Source organism: Convolutriloba macropyga, chromosome 3, assembly GCF_964194025.1.
Source record: "Convolutriloba macropyga chromosome 3, txConMacr16.3, whole genome shotgun sequence".
Classification (NCBI taxonomy): Eukaryota; Metazoa; Xenacoelomorpha; order Acoela; family Convolutidae; genus Convolutriloba; species Convolutriloba macropyga.
Window position 1 is genome coordinate 18,537,769 of NC_134470.1, and position 14,512 is coordinate 18,552,280.

Genomic DNA, 14,512 nt, shown 5'->3' on the forward strand with positions numbered 1-14,512 from the left:
TTTGACAGCGACTTCGTTCATTTTGACAACTGATTGTTTTTTTTAATTGTATCAGACTACATTTGTCATCATGGAGATTCATTTTTTTTGCGACACACCAGTTATGTAAACTTATTAGGTCACTTTCTAGGAGTTCATGAGATGTGCCTGACAGTTTGTAGTCATCGGCATATCCGAAGCATTTACTTTCACTTGCAACAGTGGGAGGTCATTTATGTAGATCAAAAAGAGTAGAGGACCCAGTAGGGACCCTTGTGGGACCCCGCTAGTGACATCACGGAATTTAGATCTTGAGTTGTTTATTTTCACGCATTGTTTTCTATTGTCTAAATAATTGGCAATTAGTTTTAGGGCTGTTCCACCTATTCCCATTTTTTGGATTTTCTAAAGCAGGAGATCGTGAGGATTCTTTTCGAAGGCTTTTTCGAAATCTAAGTAGAAAACCGTTTGTTCATCAATTACCGACAACTCGTTGAGCAGGTATACTTTATCGAGGAAGCAGAGAAGTTGTAAAATGCCTGAGCGACCGCTTCTAAATCAAAATTGGGAGTCGTGAAGTTTTTGCCTTACTACTGGGTACAACCAGTCAAAGATGACTTTTTCTCGGACTTTCGGCGGGCAACAGAGGCAGTTAATGGGTCTGTATTTGGTTACGTCGCTTTCATCACCTTCTTTGTAGATTGGAGTTATTTCGCTTTCTTTCCAGTATTGTGGGTATACACATTTGTTGAAGCAGGTTTGAAAGATGACAGTTAATGATTTAGCCAGTGTGGTTGCAAGTTGTTTTAGGGTCTCGTTTCCTATTGGATCCGGTCCTAACTTTGTTTTGAAAATGCATTTTATGTGGGTACGGTGGCGCTTTCTTAATGGATCTCAGATAGGCCTGGATCTTACTGAATTCCCTTGTTCTGAAAATCTCGTTTTCGTAGTCGGCTTGGTCGTTACAGAATTCGATTTCAATTTTGCTTTCAAGATCAAAAATCTTCTGCATGTTTAGGGTTTGGGCTTTTCTAGCTTCTTTGCGTTTGTGTGTGTTAAGTTGGTTGATCAGGTGGGAGGTAGGTTTCGAGATCCATTGAGGGAGGTAAGATCGGTGGCTAGTAATTCTTGGTACGTTTTCGGTAAACAGTTAGTTGTACCATAGGTACCATTGATTGGTGACTTCGTCTACATTGCTGTAACAGTAAGGTTCGAAGGGATTATCGACGATTGTTTGATTGAAATTCGCCAGTTAAACCGAAAGATTGCAGATTTGACAATTTTATGGTGTTTCTCCGTTGCATTTTTGAAAGTTTTGTCAGCACTCAATAAGGATAAAAACTGAGCAATTCTCCAATTTGTGACCAAAAATTTGTACTCTCTACAAATTTTATAATAGAAAACTGTGAGGAAACCGAGATTATAGCACAATGTTGAGTTGAATTCTATAGACCCATTGAAATTTATTGCATCAAAACTACAAGTTTAGCTATTAGCACTCATATGTTGCACAAAATGCACTTTCACATCTTTTGTCGTTTTTTATTAATTTTTTAAATAGTTTCCTCTATGATGCTTTAGGTATTTATTTATAGTCAAATTTCAAACGGATGAGCAATTTAGAGTTCTGTTCTTATCAGCATTGCATATGTCAACAAATACGAATATTGCAGTAATATGCTATTTACTATATGAATTTTGAGTTAAATCAAACAAAAAGTGACATTGATGTTATGAATAGTAGTAGTGGTAGTAGTAGTAGTAGTAGTAGTAGTAGTAGTAGTAGTAGTAGTAGTAGTAGTAGTAGTAGTAGTAGTAGTAGTAGTAGTAGTAGTAGTAGTAGTAGTAGTAGTAGTAGTAGTAGTAGTAGTAGTAGTAGTAGTAGTAGTAGTAGTAGTAGTAATGAAGTCTTTAGGGATATACCACGGGTTTTCATCCTTTATGTCAATAGTGAGTAAGTTTGGAATGTTGGCTACAGTTCGTGCATTGGCAGAGTATCCTCCAGGTACATAGATTGGCTTCATTGAACGTTTTGAAGAATTTACAAAATTGCCGTGTTGTTAGTGCTTTTTTGTTTTCTTTCGTTGTTAAGTCGATATGTTTACTCAGAATGTTGTGCAGTGTTCCCCTTCGTGTCCAGAAGTTATCGACGGTCCTTTGGGTATGGTTTTTGGAATGTTGAAGCTGGATTTGGAGCCTTGTCTGGTTTCTTCGTTGGTATTACGTGATATGTAGTCTGATGTTTTTATGTCATACTTGTGGTCAGTGATTGCGCCGAACAGTAGGAGACTGTGAAGTTCGAAGTAAATTGAGAGTGGCAATAAGTTGAGTTCTTTGAGTCTTTCTTTATTGGGAATTGTGTTGTTTAGAATACACTGTGTTGTACTTTTCTGTATTCTGTCGATGTTTGACAAGTCTGTTTTGGTGGGGTACCAGACCTCACATGCGTACGATATGACGGGTGCCACGTATCCTGTGTATGCGTTTAGTTTGGCTTTAGTCGTTGATTTGAAGGAAATGTTACGCTTGAGGAACCACAATGATTTCAGAAAATTAGTTCGACGCAAGTTACAGTTTTCTTTCCAGGAGAGGTCGTTCGAGATTAGGACACCAAGGTCTTTTTGAACTTTAACAGGTTTGACAGCGACTTCGTTCATTTTGACAACTGATTGTTTTTTTAATTGTATCAGACTACATTTGTCATCATGGAGATTCATTTTTTTTGCGACACACCAGTTATGTAAACTTATTAGGTCACTTTCTACGAGTTCATGAGATGTGCCTAACAGTTTGTAGTCATCGGCATATCCGAAGCATTTACTTTCACTTGCAACAGTGGGAGGTCATTTATGTAGATCAAAAAGAGTAGAGGACCCAGTAGGGACCCTTGTGGGACCCCGCTAGTGACATCACGGAATTTAGATCTTGAGTTGTTTATTTTCACGCATTGTTTTCTATTGTCTAAATAATTGGCAATTAGTTTTAGGGCTGTTCCACCTATTCCCATTTTTTGGATTTTCAAAAGCAGGAGATCGTGAGGATTCTTTTCGAAGGCTTTTTCGAAATCTAAGTAGAAAACCGTTTGTTCATCAATTGCCGACAACTCGTTGAGCAGGTATACTTTATCGAGGAAGCAGAGAAGTTGTAAAATGCCTGAGCAACCGCTTCTAAATCAAAATTGGGAGTCGTGAAGTTTTTGTCTTACTACTGGGTACAACCAGTCAAAGAGGACTTTTTCTAGGACTTTCGGCGGGCAACAGAGGCGGTTAATGGGTCTGTATTTGGTTACTTCGCTTTCATCACCTTCTTTGTAGATTGGAGTTATTTCGCTTTCTTTCCAGTATTGTGGGTATACACATTTGTTGAAGCAGGTTTGAAAGATGACAGTTAATGATTTAGCTAGTGTGGTTGCAAGTTGTTTTAGGGTCTCGTTTCCTATTCGATCCGGTCCTTTCACTTTTTTTGATTTAAGAGAAATGAGTATTTCCGTGACTTGTTTTTCGCAGCAAGTTATTTTGTTGATTGTATTTGGCCCAAAGTCAACGTTTGTACTGTTTGTTTTTACGTTAAAAACACTTTGGAAGTATTGGTTAAACAGGTTTGCCCTTCCTTCGTCATTTTCTGCTACTTTGTTTTGAAAATGCATTTTTTGTGGGTACGGTGGCGCTTTTTTAATGGATCTCAGATAGGCTTGGATCTTACTGAATTCCCTTGTTCTGAAAATCTCGTTTTCGTAGTCGGCTTGGTCGTTACAGAATTCGATTTCAATTTTGCTTTCAAGATCAAAAATCTTCTGCATGTTTAGGGTTTGGGCTTTTCTAGCTTCTTTGCGTTTGTGTGTGTTAAGTTGGTTGATCAGGTGGGAGGTAGGTTTTGAGATCCAATGAGGGAGGTAAGATCGGTGGCTAGTAATTCTTGGTACGTTTTCGGTAAACAGTTAGTTGTACCATAGGTACCATTGATTGGTGACTTCGTCTACATTGCTGTAACAGTAAGGTTCGAAGGGATTATCGACGATTGTTTGATTGAAATTCGCCAGTTAGTCCGAAAGATTGCAGATTTGACAATTTTATGGTGTTTCTCCGTTGCATTATTGAAAGTTAACAGGGATGAGAATGCTGGGTGGTCTGAGCACTTTATTAAATTGATTGAGTAGTTATCAATTGTTGAGTAAAGCCAAAACTCCGGTTCATCTATTAGGAAGGTGTCTAACAGCGGTTTGCTGCAAAGTATGCATTGGAAGTCAAATTTTTGTTCATAGTTGAGATTCGCTAGTTGATCAGTGTCTGTGTTTTCATATTCGTCTTTGGACTGCATTGACCCCCAAGATGTATGCACAAAAATAATATCTCCAACTACTATAGAGCTTGAGACTTTCAACTGTTTACGTTTGTTTTGAGACTTGTAAGGAATTGTGCGCATTTCTCAGTTGGCCATCTGTAGGGACCGTTTTTTGGAGGGTTTTAGACACAGCTGATCAACAATTTTTGTGCTTTGGTTTAGTCAGTTAGTAAAACAGTTATCGCGTCTTCAAATGTATGGTCAAGTGTCAGTTGTTTAGCGTTGATGTCTCTCCGTACCGCAATGAGTACTCCTCCGTGTTTGGAGATATTTTCAGTTGATATTCTGTCATTTCTGAATATTTGGAAGTTTTGAGGAAAAGATACTCGTTCCGGACAGATTTTGTTAGCCATGTCTCACTCAGACATAAGACGTCGTATTTTCGGTTTAAAATTGCATTTGCAAGAGTGAAACGTCTTTGCAGATCGAGGATGCTGTGTACGTTGAAAGTTAGTAGAGTAATTTTTCCGGTTCTGTTTTTGTTGGTTTTTAGTCACCATCCCGCATCCAGGGCGACTTCATCCCAGGCGTTGCTTTGATCATCGTAGTGGAGTAGTTTCAAGTTTTGGACCTTGACCTTGTTTCTTGGTATTCCCGATTCGATGTATTCTCGTCTTCTTTTAAGTAGATCGTTTTCCAACAGTTCTTCTTCTTTTGATAGTTCTCTGCTAAGGTACACTTTTTTATCATAGTTCCGCAATTTGCCGAAAGATAGTAAGAGCAATTTTCTGTTCCAGTCATTACTGAGTTTGACTATGATTGTTTTGTCCTTGTTTTTGTTAAATGTTCCAATTCGCCTACATTCTTCGATGTTAGAACCGACATTTAGGAATTTTAGTATGTTTTCAATCTCAGCTTTGTCATGTTCAGCAAGTTTTCTAGCATTGGTGTCTTTTAGCTCGGGTATTCCGTAGGCCGCTGGGATGATAGTTTGTGGGAGGTTCGGTTTTTGGTTTGAATTTTTTGGTAACAATGTCTCCTAGGTTGTTTAGGTTACCTTCAACAGCGCTCTTAAAGGAGGTTATCTCATTTTTCAGTTGATTACCGACGGTTTCTTTAACAAAAGTTTTCATTTCCTCCTGATTTTCGTTGACTTTGTCGATTTTGTTTTGGCTGCTGATAGCGTCCAGGACGACGTCCCGTTTGTTCGTTTTTACGCAGTTGTTGCATAGTAGAAGTACGTTCAAATTTATCTCCTGGAGAGTGTTGATGACGGTGCCAGATAGCTGAGTACATTGGGTGGTCATATGCGTAATATTTCGCATGATACGCATCGAAAGACTGTATCTTTTTTAGTAATGCCATCCTTGCTTGTATTACAGTTGATTGTAAGGACCATTGCAGTTTTCGATTTTAACTTACTTCTTTGTTTGTTATCGTTTTCGATCGACTTTTCGTTTGAGGCTTTTTCGTATTACTTTTCTACTACTCGAGGGTTGTTAGGATCGTAGCTGTTTCACTAGTTGTTTCTCGCTAGGAGAGATTGTAGTGAAGCAGCGCTTGCTTGCTGTTATCCATTGTTTCTCGCGAGGAGAGACAGCTGTATAACAACAAAGAGTTAAGTAGAAAATATATATCGATACCTGGGTGGTTCTCGCTGGGAGAGCCGGAGGAAACGGAGTTAGTAGCTGCAGTTGCAGTTCTTGAATGGGTACTCGAAGTAGTCTAGGTGTCCTTCCTCAATGCAATTGTTCGAGTAATTCTTGTACAACACTCGTTTCTTCAGGATCGTTTTCACGTCGCTGATCTTGGACTTGCTAAGGTGCACGTCGTCGTCGCCGAGGTGTATGTCACTGAAAATTTCTTCTGACACACCACGATGTTTCCAGTTTCTGCTTGTCGTATTTTTGTTGTGCAATAGTTTATTAGCTTTCAAAGATCGTTCACGATAGCTACCACGGTGGAGGATACCAAGGATGAAATCGTTTTTGGCTAGCTTGCACAGTTGTTCGTCCAGAAGGTCTAACTCGTCCACTACCTGTTCCTCGGACAGTGAAGATGGGAGGGTACCGTTGTATAAGTCGTTGCCGCCAATAAAAACAACATTAATGTTGAACTTATCTTTGATGGGGAGGAACTGTTGAGCGTGGGCAATGCGGGCTCCAGGAATGGACAAGATGTTGAAATTGGGGAGCTCGATGTTTCGGGCTTGTGAATCTGCGAGGAGCAAGTTCTTCGAAGAAGAAGTCCTTAGAGTGTGGAATCGTCTGTTGGGCATCAAAGCATCAATCTCACCCGTCAGAGCTAGGAACGACGGGACTTAGAACTCGTTGAAGTTGAAAGGGATTCTTGTTCCTTGCTCAAAAGATCTATTTAATAAGTTTATCACAAAAATTAGGCTATTTGTGTTTGAATTCGTATTAGGTGTTTGAAAGATATTGAACTGATTATTTGCTCTAACGGAATTGTTCAATTAGTGAAACAAAATTTTATTTGGAACCATTAGAAACTCTTCGGAGCAGTTGGTTCTCAGATTAGATTTTTATTTGATTCTTCAACATCCTTAGTCTTTTATGCTAAGTTTTGCTAGATGTTAAGTTTTTCAGAATTTTAAGTTAGCCGAGCTTTCCCGACAAGAAGTTGGAAACAAAAGTAGAATTTGAAAGAAGCCTTAAAAACTGATCAACGGGGTTGAAAGTATATTAGCACTAACGATATTCTTAACTTCAACCAAATCTAAAGTTACAGTCCCTTAATCGTCCGAGCGACTAATACTTTCTACGAGATTATTAGACAATCGGATTCAGTGAAGAACCAGGCCGTTGAAAAGCTCGGGAACAAGAATCTGATCTTCAGTTTCCGCTGAGATTCTTGAGCAGCGGCAACATACATGGCATTGCGCATTCAGATTGATCAGTTTTCGGTCACTCAGAGATGATGCTTATTTTGACTGCAATTAGAACACCACCATAAGCGTTCGTGTCGCTTATTTGCGTCTGGTCAGCAAGGTCTAGTTGTCCAATTAAAATCCAGATGATTCAATCACAGTCAGCCATGTCTCAGTCACTCGAATTTTATTGTAGTCGGTGAGGGTAACAGCGTCAGTAAACTCAATGCCGCGTTCTAGACTGACTAGAGTTGGGGAATTTGAACTTGATAACGACCAATTAAGGTAAAAAACAGGATGAATACGATTTATCAAAACCAGCTTGTGAATAAGACTTATACTGACAATTGAGAGACGCTATAAAGACAAGTACCCTTAAAATTTTGCGAATATTGTCTTTCTGATCTCAGTTTGACGACTGCTCTAGATTGGATGCCAAGCTCTTGGAGAAGGTGTCTCTTAGTCTGACGAATAAATTCAAATAGTAGCCTCCGAGAAATAAGTGATATCTTGGGTAACAAACTAACTAGAGGATAATTCTCTTTGTCCCCTTTATGAAAAGGATGAACGAAAGCAATTTCACATTGGAAAGGAAACTGAAGAGAGTAAAATTGAAGTGCAAATGATAAAGAAGGGGGAACCAAGAAGAGCAGGAAAGTTAATGAGCAGTTGTCCAGGTAAATCGTCGTCTGACTTCTACCTTGCTGTTTTGGTACTATATATGAGGCCTTGTGTTTTCATTGAAATTACAGAGGCCTGGAAATCTGCAATGAATGGAACATGTCGGGCCGAAGCATAAGAAGATTCATAGTGGCAGTAAGTTTTATTGTCAGTTTGGGAATCATAAAATTTATATCGATTGTTCAGGATAAAGAAGGCTGCCTTAACATTTTGAATTAAATTTAACGGGTAGGGAAAAAGTTGATTAGTGAATTAAAATTTGGGATCTTTTCGGTTTGTGAAACCCTCCCCCAGCTTATTGGGTGCCCCAGACTCACGTGCCATATTTTATATTAAAGATTTATTTTGTAATGACTCGTGCTCTGTAACGGGGTGGAGCATAATGTACTGGCAGGAGAGGCAGAATCGAAAAATAACCGGATTTCAAAACAAAGTTACAGGAGAGCGATTTCTGGAAAAGAAGAGGTTTTCTCACCAACCTAGGTGAGACAATTGGTGGAGTTTAAAGACCAAAATTGTGAAAGCAACACATAATCTGCCACGTGACCTATGAAACAAGCAATATTTCGTGGGGTCTTACATAAATTAATTCTCTTCAACCGAAAGAAACTTGGAAATTTATAACTCAGTAATGTTTCTCCTATGTGCGGTTTTCTCAAGTTTGCTATACTCAATTTTGCTTTCCCCTAAAGATATTTAGCGGACCGATTTCATGTAAGTGTTTTTTCATGTATAACTGTAAAAACAAGAACTGTAAACGCATGAATAGAAAACGTTTCTCTAGATTTAATTCTCTAGCCTTAAATTTACGATAAAATGAACAATGCCTAAAAAGTGTCTGTAAATGCACAAACATTTTTTTTATAACATGTCGTTACAATTTTATTTTGCGCACTTTTGACTCGGGGCGTACTGTGTGTACTCAATACATTTTGCATAAATAATAGAGTTGCTGTGTTGCAATTCTTGTCATTGCTTGTCATTGTGTTGCAATTTCGCATTGTTTAAAGCATTGCTTTGAACCGGATCATTGGTGGTGGTGAATGCAAATATCTTAACAGTAAATTGCGCGACATTTGTTATATTCATTATTTGTCAATTAAATTTGGCCAGCGTTCTTATATCTCAGATCTTAAATAACAGAATATTGATTTTCAGATTGATATTCGGCTGTTGTTACTAATACAGAAATGACTGTTGATAAAGTTGTTGAATATTTGCAACAAAATCACGACCTTTATGTTCAGAGGCTAAAGGAATGGGTAGCTATAAAAAGCGTATCTGCAACACCTTCTTTGCGACCAGAGGTTATTAAAATGGTGAAATTTGTCAAAGAGGAATGGGATAAATTAGGAGCAGAGACAATTTTGAAAGATATCGGTCTTCAGAAAAGTGCCGAGGGTGACATTCCTTTACCCCCTATCCTTCTCGGAAAGCTCGGAAGTGATCCTAACAAAAAGACTCTTTGCATTTATGGACACTTGGACGTACAACCGGCAGCTCTTGTGGATGGCTGGAATACAGAACCGTTTGATTTGACAATTGACGAACAGGGTCGCATGTTTGGACGCGGATCCTCCGATGACAAGGGTCCAGTTTTGGGTTGGTTGAATGTCGTTGAAGCCTTCAAAGCATGTGGCGTGGAAATTCCTGTGAATCTGAAATTTGTGTTCGAAGGAATGGAGGAAAGCGGCTCAGAAGGTCTGGAGAAGCTGGTTTTTGACGAAAAGGACAAGTTTTTGAAAGATGTTGACTATGTGTGCATATCCGATAACTACTGGTTGGGAAAGAACAAGCCTTGCCTAACGTATGGTCTGAGAGGTATGGCTTATTTTTTCGTATCAGTTCAGTGTGCTTGTAAAGATTTGCACTCTGGTGTATATGGGGGCGCTGTCTCAGAAGCGATGACAGATCTGATGAATCTGATGTCCAGTCTGGTCGACAACAAAGGCAAAATTTTGGTACCAGGAATATACGAAATGGTTGCTCCGGTGACAGCTGACGAAGAATTGGTCTATCCCAAGCTTGACTTTGACCCGGAACAATTCAGAGAAGAAATCGGTGCTACCAAATTGATACACGATTCCAAGGAGCGACTGATGATGAATCGATGGCGATTTCCTTCTCTTTCTTTGCATGGTATTGAAGGTGCTTTTGCAGATCCGGGTTCCAAAACAGTCATCCCTCGAAAAGTTATTGGGAAATTTTCCATACGACTTGTTCCGGATATGGATGAGACCAAAGTTGGTGAACTTGTCAAATCACACTTGAAGAGTGAGTTCGACAAACTGAACAGTCCGAACAAAATGGAAGTTGTTCTTGAACATGGAGTGAAAGCGTGGCTGGCAGATTTCAATGATCCTCAGTACACAGCTGGGCGAATTGCGTGTAAGAATGTGTTTGGAGTCGAACCTGACTTGACTCGAGAGGGAGGAAGCATCCCCACGACTTTGTACTTCCAAGATGCCTTGAACAAAAGCGTGCTTTTATTGCCAATGGGTGCTTGTGATGACTCTGCTCACTCTCAAAATGAGAAATTGGATCAAAGGAATTATTTTAAGGGAATGGAGCTGTTTGCGCATTATCTGACCCAAGTAGCGCTTGTCGGATAGTGAAAACTTCAACCAACTGAGTCTGAAAATGGAAATTAACCCATGTGAATTGCATCGAGCTAATGTTGTAAACTATTAATGTGCTTAATGTTGTTGCTTAAATTGTGCTAAAAATTAAGTGCTTCTGACTTTGGCATTTAGCATCAAAAATTATTTTATTGAGGATTCTCCTATCAATAATTTTTCCCAAGATATAGAATTTGAGTTATCAGTGAAGGTTCAAGGAATGAAATATCAATGGTAAAGCAACGAAATAAAATTGGTGCATTGTTCGGAATGCTCTGAAAATGAGAAGACAGATTGTCCTGAATTGTTTGTCGAGAGAAACAGTTAGAGGCAGTGTATGAGAATTTCAGGGATCTCCAAAAAATAACTCTTTAAACTCAGTGTCTTAATTCAAGGATCTCCAAAAAGTGGCCCTTTTAACTTAAGTTTATTATAATTTCAGGGATCTCCAAAAAACCCGTTGAACATAAAGTTTATTCACATTTCAGGGATCTACAATCTTCTGTTTGAATGAGCATAAAAGGTCCATGAAACGAAACAAGAAGCTTCACTTGACGCTCCGCGTGGCAAACATAATTTTCCCATTTCTGTATTTGATAGCATGCAATGCTAGAATAGGAAAACAATGAACCGAAAAGACAACAAACATTAGGGTTTAGAAGCAATTTTAACAAGTGCCTAATTTTGTTCTTAGTTTTACGAAAAAGGTGGTAGTAAATTAACACCATGGTCCTAAAAGCTTTGTGATACTTTGTATTGACTCAATACAATGTATGGATTCATCAGTCCATCTGGTAATTGATTAGTTGCTCTCAAACGAAGTTTGTAGCAATTATATTAGTCATGTTGGTCTTTTTTATGCGATTTTTCGTCTGACCCATTTGACTTTTCGTCCTTAAAAACGGGATAAACAGGTAGCGCCAAACGGGCATTAAGTTGCATTAGAGACCATTAGTCGCGTCTCGTAGTCCTTCAAGTGTTTAGTGTGGTGAAGCTACTGTGAAGGCTGTAGTTTAAGGTTAAAAGATCATTTTTAAGAGTTTTTGAGCCCCAAAATGCTGCAATTTTTCGTATTTTTCCGTCATTTTTCAATTTTTTTTGGTGGACCAGGAAAACTTTGAGGCTGGTTAAAGTTGATAAAGGTCTTTTGCATGGTTTATGTACTTTTTATGACCATTTTAAGAGCTATATTTTTTGTTAATACAAACAAAAAACGCGCAAATTTATACTAATTTTCACAAATTTCTTTAAGTTTTTTGTCATTGTTTGAGTTTTTCAGCCGTAGGTGCCAAGGAACCTCTTCCAGAGTTTGATAATAGGTTACTGCATAGTTTCTACTGGTAATAGAATGGTTTCCAACATTTTAACATCACGAATTTTAGCATTTTTTTTTGAGAAAGTTCGAAGTTTTTTTTCAATTTTTTTGACATTTATTGTCATTATTCAATTATTTTCAGACTAAGGAGCCAGAAACCCCCTGAAGGGTTAGATAATAAGTTACCAAAATTTTTTATTGGCCATGGGATAGTTTTCAACTTTAAATATCACAAACTTTAGCAATTTTTCGAGAAAACTTGCCATTTGTTTTCGAGTATTTTGAAGATGTTTATCATTTTATTACGTTTATGCACACATTTTCATGATTTTTGAAGTCATTGGAGTAGTGATTTTGGTCACGCCGAAACAGGAAGTGGAGCGAAAAAGCGAGTGGTTTTGCGGGTTCACATGCGGCAATTTCACTTTGATTTTCTGTTTTTTTTTCGATTTTTTTTCTAAATGGTTTTCCCAATCCACTCATAGTTCATTCTAGACCTAGTTGTTTGTTTGAACCAAATGTCTCTTTCTCGCTAGTGGTTTTCTGTTCACATGCGGCAATTTGACATTGATTTTGAGTTTTTTCATTTGATCTAATTCTTTGGAAGTTTGACTTCCACGTTTGACTTCTGACTTACCTCACTCACTGTTTCAACTAAATGGTTTTTAAATCCATTCACTCAATGAGATACGCAAGATAGTGAATACAGTCAGTTCAAAAGAGCAAAATCAAAAGAAATGCGATAAACCGCTAAAACCAGGTCCTTAAGTCATTGAGAATTAGGTTTTCAAACTTCATTAGGGTGTTTGCTAGCTGACATTGGTATGAAGCTTATTAGTTTTCAGTTTAAAAGCTGATTTAAGTATAGTTTTAGAATCAAACTGAAACTGCACGCCGAAATGGAACACTTTTTGACACTAAAAAATTGAAAAAAATTGGTCATTTTATCTCCTTTTTTTTCTTTTTCTGTTTCATTCCCGATGTGCATCAAGCGCGTCAACGGCGGCTATTTTTCGGCAATTTGCCGTCTATTTTTTTAATATTTGACAGCTTGGGATTATTTTGCGGCGTTCAAGATTATTTGTTAGGCGAACTTTGCAGTCTGTGATTCAGCTAGGCACCGTAAAATAAATTGACTTTTATTGGGAAATGAAACTGCCGTTCTAGAAGAAAGAAGAAATATCAGATGAACAATAAGAACTTCGAGAACTGATTGGATGCCTATGAATGCACGTCGGTAGTGCCTACCAGTTAATAATGGTGTTTTCCAACTTTTCTGTCTCAAAAAAGGAACAGGGAGATTTTTAATACTGAACTGTGTTATTTGTCCAGGTGGTTTACATAAAAATGTATCTCTTGCATTAAACTGAAGTTCTCGTACGTTTCACTTATTCATCTCCTGACAACCAGTCATTCAACAGTCAATAATATTATTAACCCTTTTCTCTGGTTGTGTGGGAAGATTGTGCATTTTGTCAAAAAATTCCAATTAGCTTTTAGATGTCAAGCCACCGCGAGATAGCGAATTGCAACTCAGAACAACATCAGAAGCCAAAATAGATCAAACCAATCCATTCCAAATCAAGTAACCAGCAGCTCACAAGATTGCCTAACAAACAATGCAGCTTACAATGGAAAGAGAAGATCAACAACTACGAAAGAGATTACAAGTCACAAACTCAATGTGTTTTATATTAGTTTTAATTTGTTACCAGAGTATTCAGGTTTAGCTCTAATTTTAAAAGGGCCCTCCTCTCGTCGCGTATTGAAGTACAAGCTTTAAAATTTCAACATTTCTTAATTTGACTTTTGCATGATTTGTTTTCTAACTTTAGCGCATATATTTCCAAGCCAATTTACCGCTGAAACCAAAGTTTGTGAATTCACTATTGTCAAATCGACCTTATAAGCAAGTTGGCCAACATTTGGTGACCCCGACGGGATGATAAGATCGATTTGACAATAATGAATTAACAAACTGTTGTTTCTGCGGTAAATTAGCATGGAAACTTATGTGCTAAAGTTAGAAATCAAATCATGCAAAAGTCAATTTAAGAAATGTTGAAATATTGAAGCTTGAGCTTCAATATCTTACTTGCCAAAGGACGTAAAACAAAATTTCAAAATCTTTCCTTTCATTAGTTTTGAAGGCGCATGTTATTGATCTTCTACGATTGTGATAACTGTAGCGAGAGAATTGTTACAAACCAATTGCTACAAACTAATACTAAAGCAAGACTGGGTGAGACAATGAAAGTTTTGTTGACGAAATTTGGTTTGAGAGCAAATAAAAAATACGACTGGCTCGAGTTGCACACGAACAAAAATTATGTAAACAATACTGACTCTCGCAATCTTGCTTCAATAATAGTTTGTAGCTATCAGTTTTTTCGCTACAGTTATCACAATCATATTAGAAAAGAACAACAACTTGCGCCTTCAAAACTAATGAAAAGAAAGATTTTGAAACTCGTTTTTACTTCCTTTTACAAGTAGGAGAACTTCAGTTTAATGCTTGGAATAATAACACACAGTTCGGTATTGAAGGTTTTTCTGAGGTTTTTCGTCTTGTTTTTTTTTTTGTAAAAATCATTCTGTGGAGATAGCGACTCACGAATTTTAACAATTTTGAATATTTAGGCGGTTTTGAGCCACACCTTTTTCTATGGAGAATACGCGGCATCTGTTTCTTCATTTAAAAGATGTCACAAAAGATTCGGAGCGCTTTTGTTATTTGTTGAACAGCCGACT

At 37.9% G+C, this 14,512-nt stretch overlaps 3 protein-coding genes across 5 annotated transcripts in view; 1 reads left to right on the top strand and 2 right to left on the bottom strand.

The window, feature by feature from the left end:
• LOC142336029 (UDP-N-acetylhexosamine pyrophosphorylase-like) overlaps positions 1 to 6,643 on the bottom strand; it is a 102,940-nt gene extending 96,297 nt beyond the window's left edge. For all 3 annotated transcript variants that reach the window (XM_075384508.1, XM_075384509.1, XM_075384506.1), the window contains exon 1: positions 6,630 to 6,643. The gene's annotated coding sequence lies outside the window, so the exon portion shown is untranslated. The remainder of the gene's footprint in view (positions 1 to 6,629) is intronic.
• LOC142336027 (sperm-associated antigen 1-like) overlaps positions 1 to 6,649 on the bottom strand; it is a 286,466-nt gene extending 279,817 nt beyond the window's left edge. The window contains exon 1 of the mRNA XM_075384505.1: positions 6,628 to 6,649. The gene's annotated coding sequence lies outside the window, so the exon portion shown is untranslated. The remainder of the gene's footprint in view (positions 1 to 6,627) is intronic.
• Positions 6,650 to 8,864: 2,215 nt separating this feature from the next.
• Positions 8,865 to 10,605, top strand: LOC142336030 (cytosolic non-specific dipeptidase-like). Its single transcript, XM_075384511.1, has one exon. The coding sequence runs from the start codon at positions 9,019 to 9,021 to the stop codon at positions 10,438 to 10,440; it is 1,422 nt and encodes a 473-aa protein (XP_075240626.1). The 5' UTR covers positions 8,865 to 9,018; the 3' UTR covers positions 10,441 to 10,605.
• The last annotated feature ends 3,907 nt before the right edge of the window (positions 10,606 to 14,512 follow it).

Bases quoted from the DNA above. Each gene is read 5' to 3' on its own strand.
- LOC142336030 (XM_075384511.1), top strand. From the start codon at position 9,019: ATGACTGTTGATAAAGTTGTTGAATATTTGCAACAAAATCACGACCTT.